At 34.4% G+C, this 16,018-nt stretch overlaps 1 protein-coding gene across 3 annotated transcripts; it reads right to left on the minus strand.

The window, feature by feature from the left end:
• Positions 1–375: 375 nt before the first annotated feature.
• On the minus strand, positions 376–14,676 carry LOC147395362 (serine/threonine-protein kinase GRIK1-like). 3 transcript variants are annotated; one of them, XM_086451374.1, is made up of 14 exons: positions 14,521–14,676; positions 14,166–14,310; positions 13,806–13,977; positions 12,864–13,226; positions 11,890–11,964; positions 11,761–11,805; positions 11,290–11,364; positions 10,337–10,424; positions 10,070–10,194; positions 5,857–5,952; positions 2,002–2,068; positions 1,785–1,900; positions 1,590–1,668; positions 376–775 (listed from the first exon to the last, which is right to left on the minus strand). In XM_086451374.1, exons 4-14 carry the CDS (start codon positions 13,188–13,190, stop codon positions 627–629), a joined length of 1,242 nt encoding a protein of 413 aa, XP_086307500.1. In that variant the 5' UTR covers positions 13,191–13,226; positions 13,806–13,977; positions 14,166–14,310; positions 14,521–14,676; the 3' UTR covers positions 376–626. The 3 variants fall into 3 exon arrangements, with proteins under 3 accessions (XP_086307500.1, XP_086307501.1, XP_086307502.1); XM_086451375.1 differs by having other exon boundaries at positions 13,806–13,931; positions 14,166–14,629; XM_086451376.1 differs by lacking the exon at positions 5,857–5,952 and having other exon boundaries at positions 14,166–14,632.
• Between the last annotated feature and the right edge of the window lie 1,342 nt (positions 14,677–16,018).

Below are 16,018 nucleotides of genomic sequence, written 5' to 3' on the forward strand. Positions count from 1 at the left end.
ACCTTGATCAGTTGATCTTGATATTGGCTCACTATAATGCAACCTGTTGGACTTGAATCTTGGCATGTTTGATCCAGGACCGATCCAATAAGTCTTGAGATTGGATCCTCATCGAATTCCAAACCCTCAAGACTCCTCTATGAGATCTAAAAAGAGGTATGTTGGATCTGACTTGATCCACTAATAGTCCTATCTTCAATTGACCCAAAACAAAACGTCGGGTAATATAGATATGCAAATTCCCACCTATGGACCACTATTCCCTAAGATGAAAATGCCCTCATCTTCAACCCTTTTCAAAAAATCCTCCAAACTGCATGATCAATATCTAAGGCAGAAATTATCTAGCAACCATCCCACAATTGAAAAAGAAAGTTTCATCTACGCAAATCAAAGATCTCAAGTTTTATCTTAAAAAATCAAATCTCTCTCCCCAGTTGGGTTCAGATTATGAACCACCATGGAATTTCTGGAACTTTTTTGCATCTCAAACAGATCTATCAATCTCACATCTCACCATTTCTGTTATGCCTTAAAAGTTGTGAGTTTGCCTGTTTTTCCTTCAGATCAAAATGATTCAAAAGTTATAATTCTAGCCTTGCTACTGTACAAATAGCATTGATTGGTCATATAAGCATCATTTTCGCACTCTCCTCGGGTTCTTGTTGCTGGAAACTATTACGCTTGCACAGACATAAATACTGTGCGATGGGTCCGTCTTCAGCTACCCAGGGATGTTCAGCAACAGCATCCAAAGTCATCCTCTGTTTCGGATCTGTCGTACACAATGTGCCAAGAAAAAGCTTTTAGATAGGGAAAAATAATAGTGACTTCGGGTTGTAAAAAGGTAATTATGCAAAATTTGTTGGGAATTGGGTTTTGCTAAAATAGAATTCTAGACTCTGATTTTGGGTCGGTTAATGAAAACTGATTTTCAGACTATAATAAAGATAACATTTCACCGACTACAGTTAAAGATCAAAATATCACTACAAAAGAGGGGCCAAATTACCAAAAATGCAAAAAAGAATGGGCCCTGCATTGTTTTATCATTTTGACTTTTTTCTTTTTTCCTATGTGAAGAAATCATTGGAAAGAAAGAGGAAAAGTAATAGAGGGGTCCAGATAAGAGAAGACCATCGAAAAGCAAGGAAAACAAAACAAGAAAAACGAAAAACGAGGGGGGGAAAAAAAGAATCACCCACAACCGAACACCTATTACAACTCCAAACTTTATCATATCATACCTAAACAAAAAATATTCATAAGAGCACCCCCTGAAATCCTTATACTGATTTACAGCAATAAAACGCCACAAGATTGCAAATGGTAGTAAACTTGCACAACACCCCTCACCCTAGGGCACTTAGCTAGACCAGCAATATTAGGCACAGCCCGATTCCAAAGACCTTCTCTTAAGAGTGGTTAAAGGCAAGTCAGTCACACCACCTCAAAGCAATATAAGAGACCCCTAAGAATTCTAAGCTCAGAGGGAGATACATTGAAACATATGGAAAAAGAGATTCTAGAATCCAAACCAAATGCCCTGCTAAACTATGAAATGGATGTCAAGCAGAAAAGTCACTGACCTTTGCAGAGAAGACCCTCTACTAAGTTCTTCAGTTGTGGGTTAATGCCCTCCGGGATTAGTAAATGGTTATTAACAATCTGGAGAAGATGAGAAGAATAGTTTATAAATATAGAACCATGCTATAACAAACAAAGTTCAACAAAGATGAGCAGCAAAATCAAGAACAAATACCATAGAACAGTGAATAGCACACCTTGTCATATGTATCTTGTAATGTGTCTCCAAGAAACGGGTATTGACCAAGCACCATACGGTACAAGGTAATACCCAGAGCCCATGTGTCTGCAGCTTTACCATGGTAGGTTAGACCTGTTGATTAGGAAGAAAATCCATGATGGAGAATATCACGACGTCACTATTCAGGCATGTTTATGAATTTCTAGAGAATATTTTCCAGATAGATCTCTCACCTAAACAGCACTCAGGAGCGGTGAAAACAGGAGTCCCAGGAGATCGTCGAAGCTCATCATTTCCATCCTATACAACCAATACGCAATTAAGAGAGTGAAGGACAGACACCAAGACTGATGGCCCTTCATGCAATATGACAAGGCTTTTGTCCCGAGGGACTCAAATGATGGGAGAGGAAAGTTGTTAGGCTCTCATTCGCTAAATGTTCATTTATGATCTACATAAATTAATGGTTACTTGGCTTGGACCCCTAGATCAGTTGGTTGGCATATTGCACTGCAACTTTAAGGAGGTGGATTCGAATCCAGCTTCTTAACCCAAAAATAAAATGTGACTTGCAACTTGAAATTTCAAAAATATAGGCTCCAATTCTTGGCTTCTACAATTTATACGTGTATATCAACTAATTTCCATCAAATCTCATGATTCATTTTTAATTTTTATAGGTTTATGTGTGAAGACAGGGTTTTGATTCCAGGTCTTTGATATTACCACACAGACAGCACCGAAGTGATTCGTATGGAATCCATGTTAAGTATCCTCCGCAGTAGTTCTCTACCATATTAGTTATCTAAAGTTCACACATCTGTGGCTTAATCATCTCCAAAACACTTAAGTATCTGTGAAAAGGTAGAACACAGTAACAACTTCAGCTTCGGAGCATTTTTTTGTTGGGGCTCTCTATGCATACCATTATCTGAGGTAAAGTAGAGGTAGCATATCAATCCACTTTCTCTAGGTATTTCCTAGCAAATATTTTTGCAGCACTGTGGTCCATATCCGAAAGCTTTGACTAGCCAAATTTTCAATCAGAACTGAGCATATCCAAAAGGGGGGAGGACTAACAAATCCAAACACGTGTAGTTGATTTGACGGTGAGCATATTGTAAATAACAATAGAACTGTTGTAATCCACCAAAAAATAGGTGATCATAAAACAACAATGGACGTTCCAGATGGTACCATAGATTAATGCAGCAGATCATAAACACACTTACCTTTGGTTTGTCATTTCTGTAGGAAACACTAATATAGTATGGCATGCAGTACACACACCTAATTTCGGAGTTTTTTTTATATTCTGTCATCGACACTAATTAGTATGCAGAATGCACATGATAGATAGGGCCAAACAAGATCTGTGAGTGTCCATTTTATTCAGAACTTTTTCGGTCACGGAGGCCGGCTCAAGTATAAGGCAATTAAGATGGTTGCCTAAGGCCCACCATGAGAGAAGGCCCTAAAAAAATGTTTCTTAAGGTTGTCCACAATAGAAAGTTTGGAAAAAAAAATCTTAATAAATACTTACACGTTGGAATTTGGAGTTCTTAAAAGATACAGAAAATAAAAACCACTTTTAAAACTTGTCCACATCACTTAGAAGATGGATTTATTGGAAGTTTCAATATATATATATATATATATATATAGGGTCCCTTTCAGCAACAAACATTTTGGCAAACATTTTGGCAAAACATTTTTCAAAACATAGGTTAGAGGTTTTGGAATGGGCTGATTTTTGGTGAGGATGATCTCTATGGTGAGGAGATCATCCTCATCAAAAATCAGCCCATTCCAAAACTTCTAGCCCCATGTTTACAAGTTGGGAAATCGTGGACCGTCCATTTTTTGTAAGCCATTTTTGATGGGTAAGAGGTTTTGGAATGGGCTGATTTTTGGTGATGATGATCTCCTCACCGTAGAGATCATCCTCACCAAAAATCAGCCTATTCCAAAACCTCTAACCCATATTTTGAAAAATGTTTTGCCAAAATGTTTGTCAAAATGTTTGTTGCTGAACATTTCCCATATATATATATATATATATATATATTCTCCCAACCCATGTTGAAACTTGGAAGTAAAAAAAGGCTTAACTATTGTAATGAAATAGAAAAGGTGGGGTAGAAGTGGTTTGACAACAAAATTTAGATCCCACAAATTCCCCCACCTCTACATTCAAACTTAATACAATGAGAGTCCTTTTAGTAAAAATAAAAACAAATCAAATTGTAATCCAACACCCCTATAATCAAATTGGTTGTCTATAATAAAGTTGGTTAGTTTTGAAAAGGCAATCAAAATATCATCCATGTCCCTAGGCTATAATCACGTTGGTTAAATTTTCAAAATTACAAAAATATCTTTTTATTATGTAATCTTCAAAATCCCTTTAATTAATATCTTAAATTACAAATAGGTCCTTGTCATAATAAAGATAAAAAATCTAATACATCGATACATTTATTAGAAGTTCCCAATTATTTTTTTTTTAAATCTAAATCCCTTGCACTGGAAAGTTCCGAAATAAAATTAAATGAAAACAACCTTAAAGAGTTCCACAATGAAACTTGAAAGTTACCAAAATAACTCTTAAGAATTCCCAAATCCACCCAACTACTTTGGAAATAAAAGGAAAAAAAAAAAATCTTTAATAGATCCAGCCGGTTCAATGTTAAAAGAAAAAAAATAAATAACACTTCCCCAAATTGAAAAAATAAATAAAAAATCTTGGAGAAATCCTAAGCTTTTTACCTCAGATATTCTCTTATGTTTTTCCTTTAACTTCTCCCAACCCTCCCTCCTAAAAATCTTTCATAATTTCTCTCTCTCGTTCTCCACCTCGCGCTCTTTCACGTCATTTGAATCTCATATAATCAATTTATTTTCTTTGAATTATTTATATTTCGATTTTTTTTAATTAACTTAGATTTGAATCTTAAAGCAAGGTTTTTTAAATCCTATATAGGATTTAGTTGGTTTTTTCGTTAGTATTTATTAAATTAAAATTTTGGTTTTTAATTATTTTTTATTGTATGCAATGTCAATGTGCTTATTAATTTTTTATTAGTTTGATAGGAGCCTTCTTCATTTGTAATATTTTTCAATTTTCATTTTTGAATATTATCCTTGTGTTAATTAGTATTTTTTTTTTTAAGAAGGGTGGGTCTTTCAATTTTGTCCATTTAATGAAAATTTAGATACTAGAATAACCACTCTCCGCTTATTTATTGGAGATATTGAACCTAGCTGACTAATTGTATTTGTGGGTTGGGTGTAACTAGTAGACACCCCTAAAATTCATGTGTATGGCAATGCTATTAGTAAGGTTTCTTTGATTAGGATTTTGTAAAGAATTAGGCCATAAATAATTTTTAACTGAATCACTTAGCAACATCCCAGTGGATTAGCCATATTATCTATTTAATAAGAACACACATGGTCTCTTCTATTTATTCTTAAATAACAATAGCAAATATTGTTAGTGCTCTTTATAAACTTCAAAACTGTTATAGTTTGTAACAGAAGGACCTTTTCCGAATCAGTGAAGAAAAATATTATAACAAAGTATAGAAACTTAAAAAACATTGTAACAGCAGGTTCCCCCTGATTTATGCATTTCTAAACAGCTTTAAAGGTTCATGGTAGTTGTTCTGATGAGGGTGTCATTTCTTCATAAAGGCCCTTACTAATGATGCATGAAACAAAGTGAACAAGAAACTCTCTGTATTTCATCGTACCAATGGTGCACACGATTCTAGAAGTCCTGTAAGGAACTGCTACTATAAAGCTTTAACACTAATTCAGAATTTGATAGATCATCCAAGAGGAAGCAATTCTGGTTTGAATGGTGAAATTTAATATGCATTTATTGGTGTATTTTAATCAATAAGCTAGTGTCATGGATAAGTTTGTCGGTTGTGTATTACATATCATTCTTCAAACCATGCCTCTTCGAGTCCTAACAATTATTCAAGATAAATTAGAACCCCCAGAACAAATGTGAAAACTCTTTTCAAAGATGACGCACACGCACACACACACAACCTTAGCAGAAAAGAAGTAAGCATTACCTCAAAGACCTGACTGACACTGAAGTCTCCTATCTTCACTGTGCCAGTGCTTGTAACCAAAAGGTTATCAGGTTTAATGTCCCCATGCACTATGTTCTGTGGATTGAAGGGAGAAAAAAAATTAGGATTTGACAATATGAACAAGTTCATATACAGGTGGCACAGGATTTTGGAACAGGGAAAAGCATATTGGGTTTAGTACAAGAACAGCATAAACCACAAACAACAAAAAGTAAATCACAGGTAAACAAGTGTGTGTGGGTGTGGGGGTGGGGGTGTGGGGGCGTCCGGGGGGGGGGGGGGGGTAAGCTGGACTTGAACCAATAACCTCCAAGTTGCATTTCAATATTTCAACCAACTGATCTACGGGTCAAAGGCAAATGGGAGTATAGAACAAGTGTAGGTACTAGCTAACATCATACAAATTTAACCAAATGAGTACAGATACACTACCAGATTCGTTCCTATTAGACCAAACCCAAACCAGTACGAAACAAACAAGTTGGCAGTACAGTTTGTACTTTGTATTCGGTTAGTGGAATATAATGAACCTGTACCAACCAACTTGCGTACCCAGCATTCTGGTTCACTGAATTTTTCCTTGGGTTTGGCAAAGCAAATAGTGAAGATACAATGTAATTTTTTGAAAAATTCAAATATGCCTTTTAATCTTCTTTCTTCTTCACATATATATATATATAGCCCAACATATCATGGAAGGGTGACTACACCAAACTCTACCCTTAAAGTTAAGAGTTATGCTATGCCACCTTTAGAATATCGAGGCTAAGTGGAACCAAAAACGGGATGCAAAGTGACTACTAAGGAGAGGGCGATAAACTGATTCACCGCTAAATTTGCATAAAGAACACTAATCAATCTTTCAAACACTTGGATCGAAGATGGTTAACCGTCAAAATTTTATCAAGAGTGGTTGTTTAGACAAAAAGCCACCTCAAAGCGGGGACTCTAATATCCTAGATGATGGATGTTGTTTCATTTAAGTAATTCCTTTGGGTGTCAGATACGCATCCACACCCAACTGTCTTCATTTGAATAATTCCTTTGGGTGTCAGACATGCAACCAATAAAATTAGCAAAAGGGAATTCTCCTCCCAATCATTGAAATTCCATATGAAAAAAAGATCCCTAGATTCCTAGCAATCTATCTACCAAAATGTTATGCAGTGCCATGTTTTTCTTATTTGAAATATTATAAAGACCAAACAAATAATCACATAAAAGGGAGTCTCCACACCAGTTGTCATCCCAAATTCCTATCCTGAAACTCATCCCTCCCTAAAAATCAACTAAAATATTGAGAATCTCTTGCCATACTCCACACCCAAATGAAGATAAAACTCCTCTGCTATCCCAACCTTGATTTCCACTACCATATTTGCCTAAATCACATTTTGCATTAGCCTATGGAGCTTCATTCTTACACTCCACAGATATTTTCCCAATAGAGCAATGTTCATAACTTTTACATTTCGGATCCCAATCTTCCCTTCTTGGGGGAACATATTGGTTTCCAATCGACGAAGTGAATCTTTAAAGATCCATCATTGTTATTTTACTCAAATATCCAGTGGGTTTACCGACTCTTTTGTTAAGATTGGGTATGGATAGCAGAAAAAGGATGGAAAACTAGGATGCTTGAAATAGCACTATTGACCATGGTCGTCTAGCCAAATTAATGCACGACATAGTACTATTGATAAGGGTCACCATCACCTAATAAACTCAATGACTTTATTCTATTTTGTCACAAAATGGAATTAAATTTCAACATATTTCCACGAAATGTAAATATTTATATTTCCAAAATGTTCGACATGAAATTTAACCGACGATTTCTTCATATATATATATATATATATATATATATAGGGGAATGCTAACGTCAAAGACCTCATGGGGACGTTCGTATTCTCCACCACATTCACTGTCCAATAATACCCCTGCATGTACTGTCTTTTAGTAGAAAACAGAAACGTGTGTTCGTCTTTTAAACAATAAATGCTTGTTTACGTAATAAATACAAAGGGAATTTTAGACTTTGAATTTAGGATTTTGTTAATGTTCGTCCTCAAGGCACACGTTGCAATAAATGCACTTCAGAAATTGGATTTTGTAATGAAAATGACCTTGAAAAACTTCTCTTTTACCAAAATACCCTCATATTCCAATTTTCAAATTGTATTTATTGCACTTTAACGTGTGCCCTTAACAAGACCTTTGAATTTAAATGCTTGGTTTGTCTTAAATAATTTGGCGATTGATAAAAGATAAGCATTTAATTAAAATGACCAACATACCCTTGTCTTTTCACTAAATGACAAAATGGAGGGGTGTTATTGAAAAGTGAATGTGGTAGAGAATGCTACCGTCTCCATGAGGTCTTGGACGTTAGCATTCCCCATATCAATAGAAATCACTTTATTTTTGCAAAATATTTTGGTGAACAATAAATGTGACCATGTAAAAAAATAAAAATTCCAATGCAAATTTTAAGAAAAATATTAGGTCGGACAATTTTTATTTTATTTTTTTGAAAAAAAAATATTCATATTGATAAATTTTACAAATCAATAAATCATAAAAATTATTGTAAAAATGAAACGTAAATTGCATATAATATTTATTCATAATAGAAAATCATCCATGTTCTAATTAGTTAAACATAAATAATAAATATGTAATGCTAGAATGTAATATTTAATAGTTTGTTCATTTCAACAAGTATTTTGCATATTAAAATGTTTATATTTAATGTGAAATTACTATTATCATTTCCATATAGAATATAATAATTTTTGGCAATCAAACTATCAAATATTCCAGTAAGTAGTATAACATGATTCACCTTCTTTTCCAAACTATATAAGGTCTGGTCACTTACAAGTGTGTTATCACATTTCCAATGAAAAATTAGTTAAATTTTCTACCATTTCATAATATTTTCACAATTTTCAAGAAAAAGGTATTAATTTCCACACCGGTCAAACTATTTCTACAAAATGTTTCCATTTCTATGCTAATCAAAATTTAATACATAATCATATGAAATTCATAAAGACTGTGTGGAGATTTTTCATCTTCTCACAAAACTCCATAAATTGTTTAAGTGTAAGATAGACTTGATGATTTACCTCTCTGGCTTGAAGCTAAACTATTACTCCATGTTCTTGTCTTTTGGCAAACAGCACAAACCTTGCGTCAAATCCCATATAGATTTGCTCACAACGGAGCACAATGAACAGTGCGGGTAACTGATGGGGACATCAAAGTTTGAAGAGCAAAGATTGTTTTAGACATTTTTTTGGACTTATTTTTTACATTGCGGAGCTTATTTTCATGTTTTATGGGCCCATTTAAGTTTGTCAGAAATTGATAAGAAATAAAGTTACCAAAATTAGGTTATTTATTTGGTATTTTAATTTTAGTAAGATTCTTAGATTGGTTTTCTTTGTTTATAGATTGTATTAGGATTTTTTAATAGAGAGAATGAATGGAAAAAAAAATTACAGAAGTTTTTTTTCTTCTTGTTCTAAATGTTGGTGCAATCAATGGGGAGATACCATGAATATCATTTGGGTGATTTCAGGGTAAATCTATTATCTTTTTCTCTTTAATCTTCTTTTTATCTCTATCTTCTTCAATCCATTTTTTTATGAGAGATCAACCCATCCAAACCCTTCTTGAATCTTGCATTCTTGGAATCCATTTTCCACAACCTTTAATCCTTACCCTCCAAACCTTAATCAAAACTTTACATCTTTAGCTTCAACATATGGCCATTGGGACTGTGGTCGTAATTGCAAAACGTCAAATTTTAACCCCACAACCCAAAACCTTTTGGATTTCCTCTATCGTAACCCAAATCATTAACCCAATTCCAAACCACATTCCCTAACCCCCAGATTTCCTCTTCTTCCCTCATTGTCCTACATTAGTGACACTCATAAGCACCAGAATCTAATCTTATTTATATGAAGAATGATAAGCATGACTGTAAGATAAAAATGACTGGCATAACAAAATAACAAGAATCATAGATTTTTCTTCTAGATATTAACTTGTGCAGCAAGTAAACATTATACAGTCTGCAAATGTTAAGAAATAACAATGCCTAAGAGTGCAAAAGAAAAATACTCAAATCAAAGAAAAATTGAACACTAGACACAAAGCATGTTTAATATTATCATACATGAGCATGGAGATACATGAGCCCAGCAACTACGTCCCGAAGGTATTTTCTAGTAGTACTTTCCCCTAAGCCACTCAATGGACCTGAACCTTCACAAACCCACCTGCCTTCCACATATTCAAGAACTAGACAAAACAAAACTTTTACAGTTAGGATAAAAGCATTTATTATTCAACTAGTTCATTAATTTAATCTTAACCATTGCTCTCAAGCAATAAAGGTTATATTGATTAAAAAATACACAGAAAAGAAAGTGTTGAGAAATACCCATGTAGAAGTGATCAGTGTTGGGATCATCAATCACCTCGATGAGATTAACTATGTTAGGATGCTCCAGCATTTTCATGATTAAAACCTGCAAGAGGAAGGAAATCCCGGCATGATTCGCAAAACAACCATTTAAGATGAGAACAAAAGAGAGAAGGAAATCCCAACAGTAGATGGCCTACTGGTGCTACATAACATCTACAAAAATATTAAGAACTATTGTCAACTCAATGCTAAAATTGTGTCCTAGATATTTGGGTATACTATTAGAGGAGTTGTCACAGCTCTGAGATCTTCATATAATCCATTACTCAGGAGAAGTGTCAGATACAGCTTCCAGGAGCCAGCTACTTTCTGGCTGACAATGTGCAATCTTTGAGGGTTTTTGGCAGAGGGTTAGAAACATGATGCCCTAAACCCCAAGTCATGAAGGAGGATGACCTTGGGTTTGTGACCGATTTGTTAAGCATTCGACGAGATATAACTCCAGTCTGTAGTTTCTAATTTTTAGGCAATAATGGAGAGGATAATTTTAGTACTTATGGAGGTGCTAATCATATTGGTAATACCAGTGTAAAAAAGGTAATACGTTTCTCAATGTCCAATGTTTTAGACACATTGATACTCACAACTCCAATATCATCCAATTAGAGTGTACAATGGTAAGCATTTTTTAGACTAGTTCAAGTTCTAGTCTGAAAAAAAAATGACGTAATGCCAAATGCAATAATATTAGAAATGGAACTCTCTTCTTTTGTGTTATAGCGTCATGCCAAAGCCATACAAGTGATGCACATACCAGGGATCCAACCAATGGACAAACCAGGAGCAGCCCAGAGCCCAGACTCAACAATTAGTAACATATCAAAAAACAAGTAAAACCAGTGGAGCATCTCTATGAATGTCTCACCATACTAGGAAAGAAGTCAGAAAACCAAAAGAAGAGAACTGACCTCCCGAAGAACATCAGTCATAGCAGTTTCAGAAGGTGCCACTCGCAACTTTAATAAATGAGACTTGTGAAAAGCCTGCAATGAAAATAGAACTCAAAAGTTATAAACGTCAGCAGTCCCACAGAACTACTTTAAGTTTTTGACTCGTGCATCTTTAAGTACAATTAAAGATGAAAAGCCAACATACACCCATGAAATACCCAGCCTATTGCCTTTTCAAGCACAATAACTAAAACTAATTTACAAGTTCATGAAAACTGAAGAAATCATCATCATCATAAGCACATTATTCCAAATATTTGGGGTAGGCAACACAAATCAAACATCACACAGTGAGAGAACTTATTTTTCTGGAGGTTAAAATGAACACACAACCACTTAGAGCTGGACAAAGGGTACAGACAACAACAAATATATCTTTACACAATATGCACATCTCTAAACTGAGGAAAAGAAACACTAGTACACTACCTTGATCGCATAGCGCAGTCCATCTTTTTGGCTTCGGTATAAAACCTGTTGCATTGACAATGCAAAAGGTGGGAAGTTCTGTTCCTTGAAGGAAAAAAACAAATATAAGGTCAATGGAACTACATTTACCACTTTTCCATAGCTTCCAGAACCGATCTTACACTCTCGAACATACTCATTGATCATCTTATTTCCATTTTCATCCTGACCACACATTCAAAGTGAATTGTTAACGGTCTGACAGTTAATATACAAGTGTTTAATTTATAGAAAACGTCAGCAGAAGACCCCAACCCCTTCAGTAAGTTAAAAGGGTAGTGATGAAAGTTCAATAGAGAAGATCTATGGTTCAGGCAAATTCTTCATATTCAACACATGAGATCTTTTTTTTTTAACTATTGTAATGATATGGAAATATAAGCATTGAAAGCTTACATGATATCATGTTTCAGACATGTTAAGTATAACGTCTTCGGAGAAATATATATTTAGAAAAAAAATTACAGATAATACCTCGTCTTAATCTCAATGTTGGTAGGCCAAGTACCATAAGGAAAGGAAGAGGAACAAAAAAAGTAGAAGTTTGGATATTATAAACAACCCATGATTAGAGTTCAAAGAGTGATTTGATGATTCAATTAAAAATAGCATGCGTGTGATGCATTTCGTGAGTTATGATGATACCCTTTTCCATATAAAACTATTCATGGGGATGACGAAATTCATCTGACAAAGACATGATGAAACTAGGCGAAAGATGGAATATTCCTATTTATATATTTTTTTTTTTCATGTAAGGAATAAATATTGATTTATGATGCTCGTGAGCATTGCGAAAGTTCAATTCAAATAAGATGTGGCGAAGTGTAAGAATTTCCAATCATACGAGAATGGCTTCCCTCTCAAACCAACAATCAAAGCCTCCCTTGGTACCTTGCAAACTACCATTTTAAATAGCCCACAGTTACAGGTCATGGTGTTTGAACTGTGCTCATGTAAACGATACAATTTTAGGTTGCTTAGACCATAAGCAAAAAAAAAAATTTGTCAAGTACTAACAAGTCTTCCTTAAAGAATAAGGTTAAGTGCATCACTTTATTTACCTCTGAACGAATAAGCTGGCAAGTTTCCTTGACAGGAACTTCCCTGCAGATCATTCCATTTTGTATTCTAAATAAGAGAATCTCCTCAGAACGTTTGGCGCGGCTTCTCAACTCGCCATCACTCTCATGTAGGATATTGGTAGCTTCACTGTTATATAAAACTACATCCACATCTTCTTGATTATCATTCAACAAAAATTCCTGAGAAAACAGATTACCGGAGCCAGAAGCCAGCCTCAATGATTTTTTGGCCTTTCTTATGAATCCAAAACAACTACAACAGCCCATTTCTGTCACTCTCGAGATGGAATTACTCTTGCAAAACATAAGGAACTCAAATAAAAGCCAGAATATAATTCAACCCTGTAGAACAAAACAGATTTTCAAATTCAGAAATTCCTTAAAGCATCACACACTAATTGAATTGCGTTATTCATAAATAAAAAAATTAAGGGTTATTCCCATAAAGCTCCAATTTAACTCAAGCGATATCAGAAAAAGTGTTCTGGGATGTTTTTTTCTAGATTGTAAGTTGGGAAGGTTTATTCCCATAAGGTCCCAATTTAACTCAATTTATACCAGAAATTGTTGGCCTTCTCGATGGTAAGATGGAATTGAAAAATCAACCCAGATAGGGTAAAAAAATTAGTTTTCCTTGAAGAATAAAACCAATTTGATTACGTTATTCATAAACAAAATAATTAAGAAGGGTTACTTATTCCTATACAGTCACAATTTAACTCAAGTTATATCAAAAATTATGTTCTGGGCTGTTTTGACTTTCTTGATTTTATTTTTTATGGGTAAGCTCGACTTGACCCCACAACCTCAAAGTTGTCAAACCAACTGACTTTCCTGATTGTAAGATGGGATTGAAAAATCAATCCGGATTGCAAAATAAATAATAAAAAAAACGAAATAACAGAAACTACAGATACGAACCAGATTTGTTACTCTAGAGGATGCCACTCGCACAAAGGAATGAAGTAGCTGATGAAATCGATTCCGTTGTGATTCAACATTAACATCTCGAAGACTCCAGTCTCTACCAATTTATACAAACAAACCCTGTGTTTGTTTCATGAACAGCAACCACCACCAACAGTAATTTTACCTTTTCCAACAGCGCAGAAAATATATAATATAATATAATAAATAAACTCCCAAAAGAATAAAATTTGGTTGGTTTCAAAAAGGGACAAAATTGGCCTAGAAATTTCCAATATCATCAAGTAGAGATAAACATCAGATGTTGAAAGGTTAATTATCCATAATAGACGAGATAACGAAAGAAACAATTACCTGTATTCGACAACGAAAGAAGCAAATTATTGAAACCCTAGCTAAGAAACCACAAGCGATTTCGAACCTTAGATCATCACGCATTAGGAACAATTTAATACCCTGAATCCATCAATCTGCAACGGACGAGATTTGGCGGGAGATTCTTCAAAAAAAAAAATAGGAAAGAAAGAAACCCCAGTTAAAATTCTAGAGCGAGAATCTCAATCCCGACATCTGCTAAAAACAGCGATCAATCAATAAACAACTATAAATGCGGGAAAAGAAATTAATTGAGAAAGTTGGATTAAATCTTAGAGTTTCTGCGTTACAATAATCCATCGCTGGTAGAAGAAAAAATGGTAAGAAAATATACATAAAGAGGACGGAAACGAGGAGATTAAAAACCCTAGAATCAGAGCGTAACGCGAACAGGTTTGTTCATCTAGCCGCGTATGTTAGAAAGGATTCTAAAATGCCTTTCGTGCGTACGTTAAGCTAAAGACAATGGCGAGAAAAACCGAATCTGGCTGGCGGTTGTGACGTCTGTCAAGAGATGCGACGAATATTCGTGGGGTCCACTGGATGTTAGGAATATTTTTGGGTAATTTCGAAACGGCCCTGTAAGTTCAAACATATTAAGTAACAGACCCCACCGTTACACTACCTCATATATTTTTTTATCTCCGACGTTTAAATCAAGTTTAATACATTACATTTATACTTGCATGATATTTAATTTTTCAATATAAATATTTAATATTAATTATTTATAATACCAAATAGCAAAATCGATTGACTCAACTAAGATTCGAGTCATTCTAGACTAATCAAGGTGGGTCTTTCATTAATGGACTTCATACCGATACTTCTGTCCCTTTCGACAAAAGATAAACAACCAAAATCTTTGCAGGTGTACTTACTGTTTATTCTGAATGAGAAATTTAGAAATTTCGATTGGTATTGCATTTAGAATTTTTTTTTATTATACCTTAAATTTAAGATGATAGACAACAATAAATTCTCTAATCAAGTGTGGGATTTTTGGGTTGATAGTAAGATCAATGATAAGAACATGTTACTCAATTTGAATTTCCTCGATGGTACCGTCAATGGACAAAATCCCTCTATCTTGGATGAGTACAAAAATCAAACCAACCACCAAAGAGAAATGTCCACATTAAGCAATTGATGCCTAATCTTTTGATGTTAAACCATAACTTCGTAACGAGGAATGATTTTAAGATAATTTCGTGAAAGTTTACATGGTGTAAATCGAATTCAATTGATATGAGTGTCAATGGATCGAATTAGACCCAAAATTTGATTTGTTCTGATTTGATAACTTCAGGTATGGATTGATGTTTTGGATTCTGATAAGGATCTGATCTGATAAGTTTTCGATCTTGGATTGGATGTGAATTAACCATATCCAAATCAGACAACATGTTAGAAAGTAGATAAATTATATTATATATTTGCTGAGATATATAAAGTTTATTAGAATTTGTATGTATAAAATCGGATTTGCACCAATCCAAATCCAATTTGATTGTCAATGGATTAAAGCTAGATCTTAACATTGAGATCTGATAGAAATTCAATCCAACAATGGTCTGATCTTATGCTTATTGGACAATGCCTCAGAGAGAGGAGGTATTGAGTGAGATTGCCAAGACCACGCCTACATAGTAGAGGTTTTGAGCTTGAAATCTCTCGCTAGGGCTACCCTAGATTTTTCCTATAAGTTACCTAGTAGGGTGCACATGCCCTAAGGATTACTTAGGCGGATATCCTAGGTCAAAAATAAATAGTTTGTAACATTCGATCTGATTTCAAGAAAATATACATTAACAACTGAAAGATAAAGAAAG

The sequence above is a fragment of the Akebia trifoliata genome, chromosome 8, assembly GCF_017979445.1.
Source record: "Akebia trifoliata isolate Shusen 1 chromosome 8, ASM1797944v1, whole genome shotgun sequence".
NCBI classification, from domain to species: Eukaryota; Viridiplantae; Streptophyta; class Magnoliopsida; order Ranunculales; family Lardizabalaceae; genus Akebia; species Akebia trifoliata.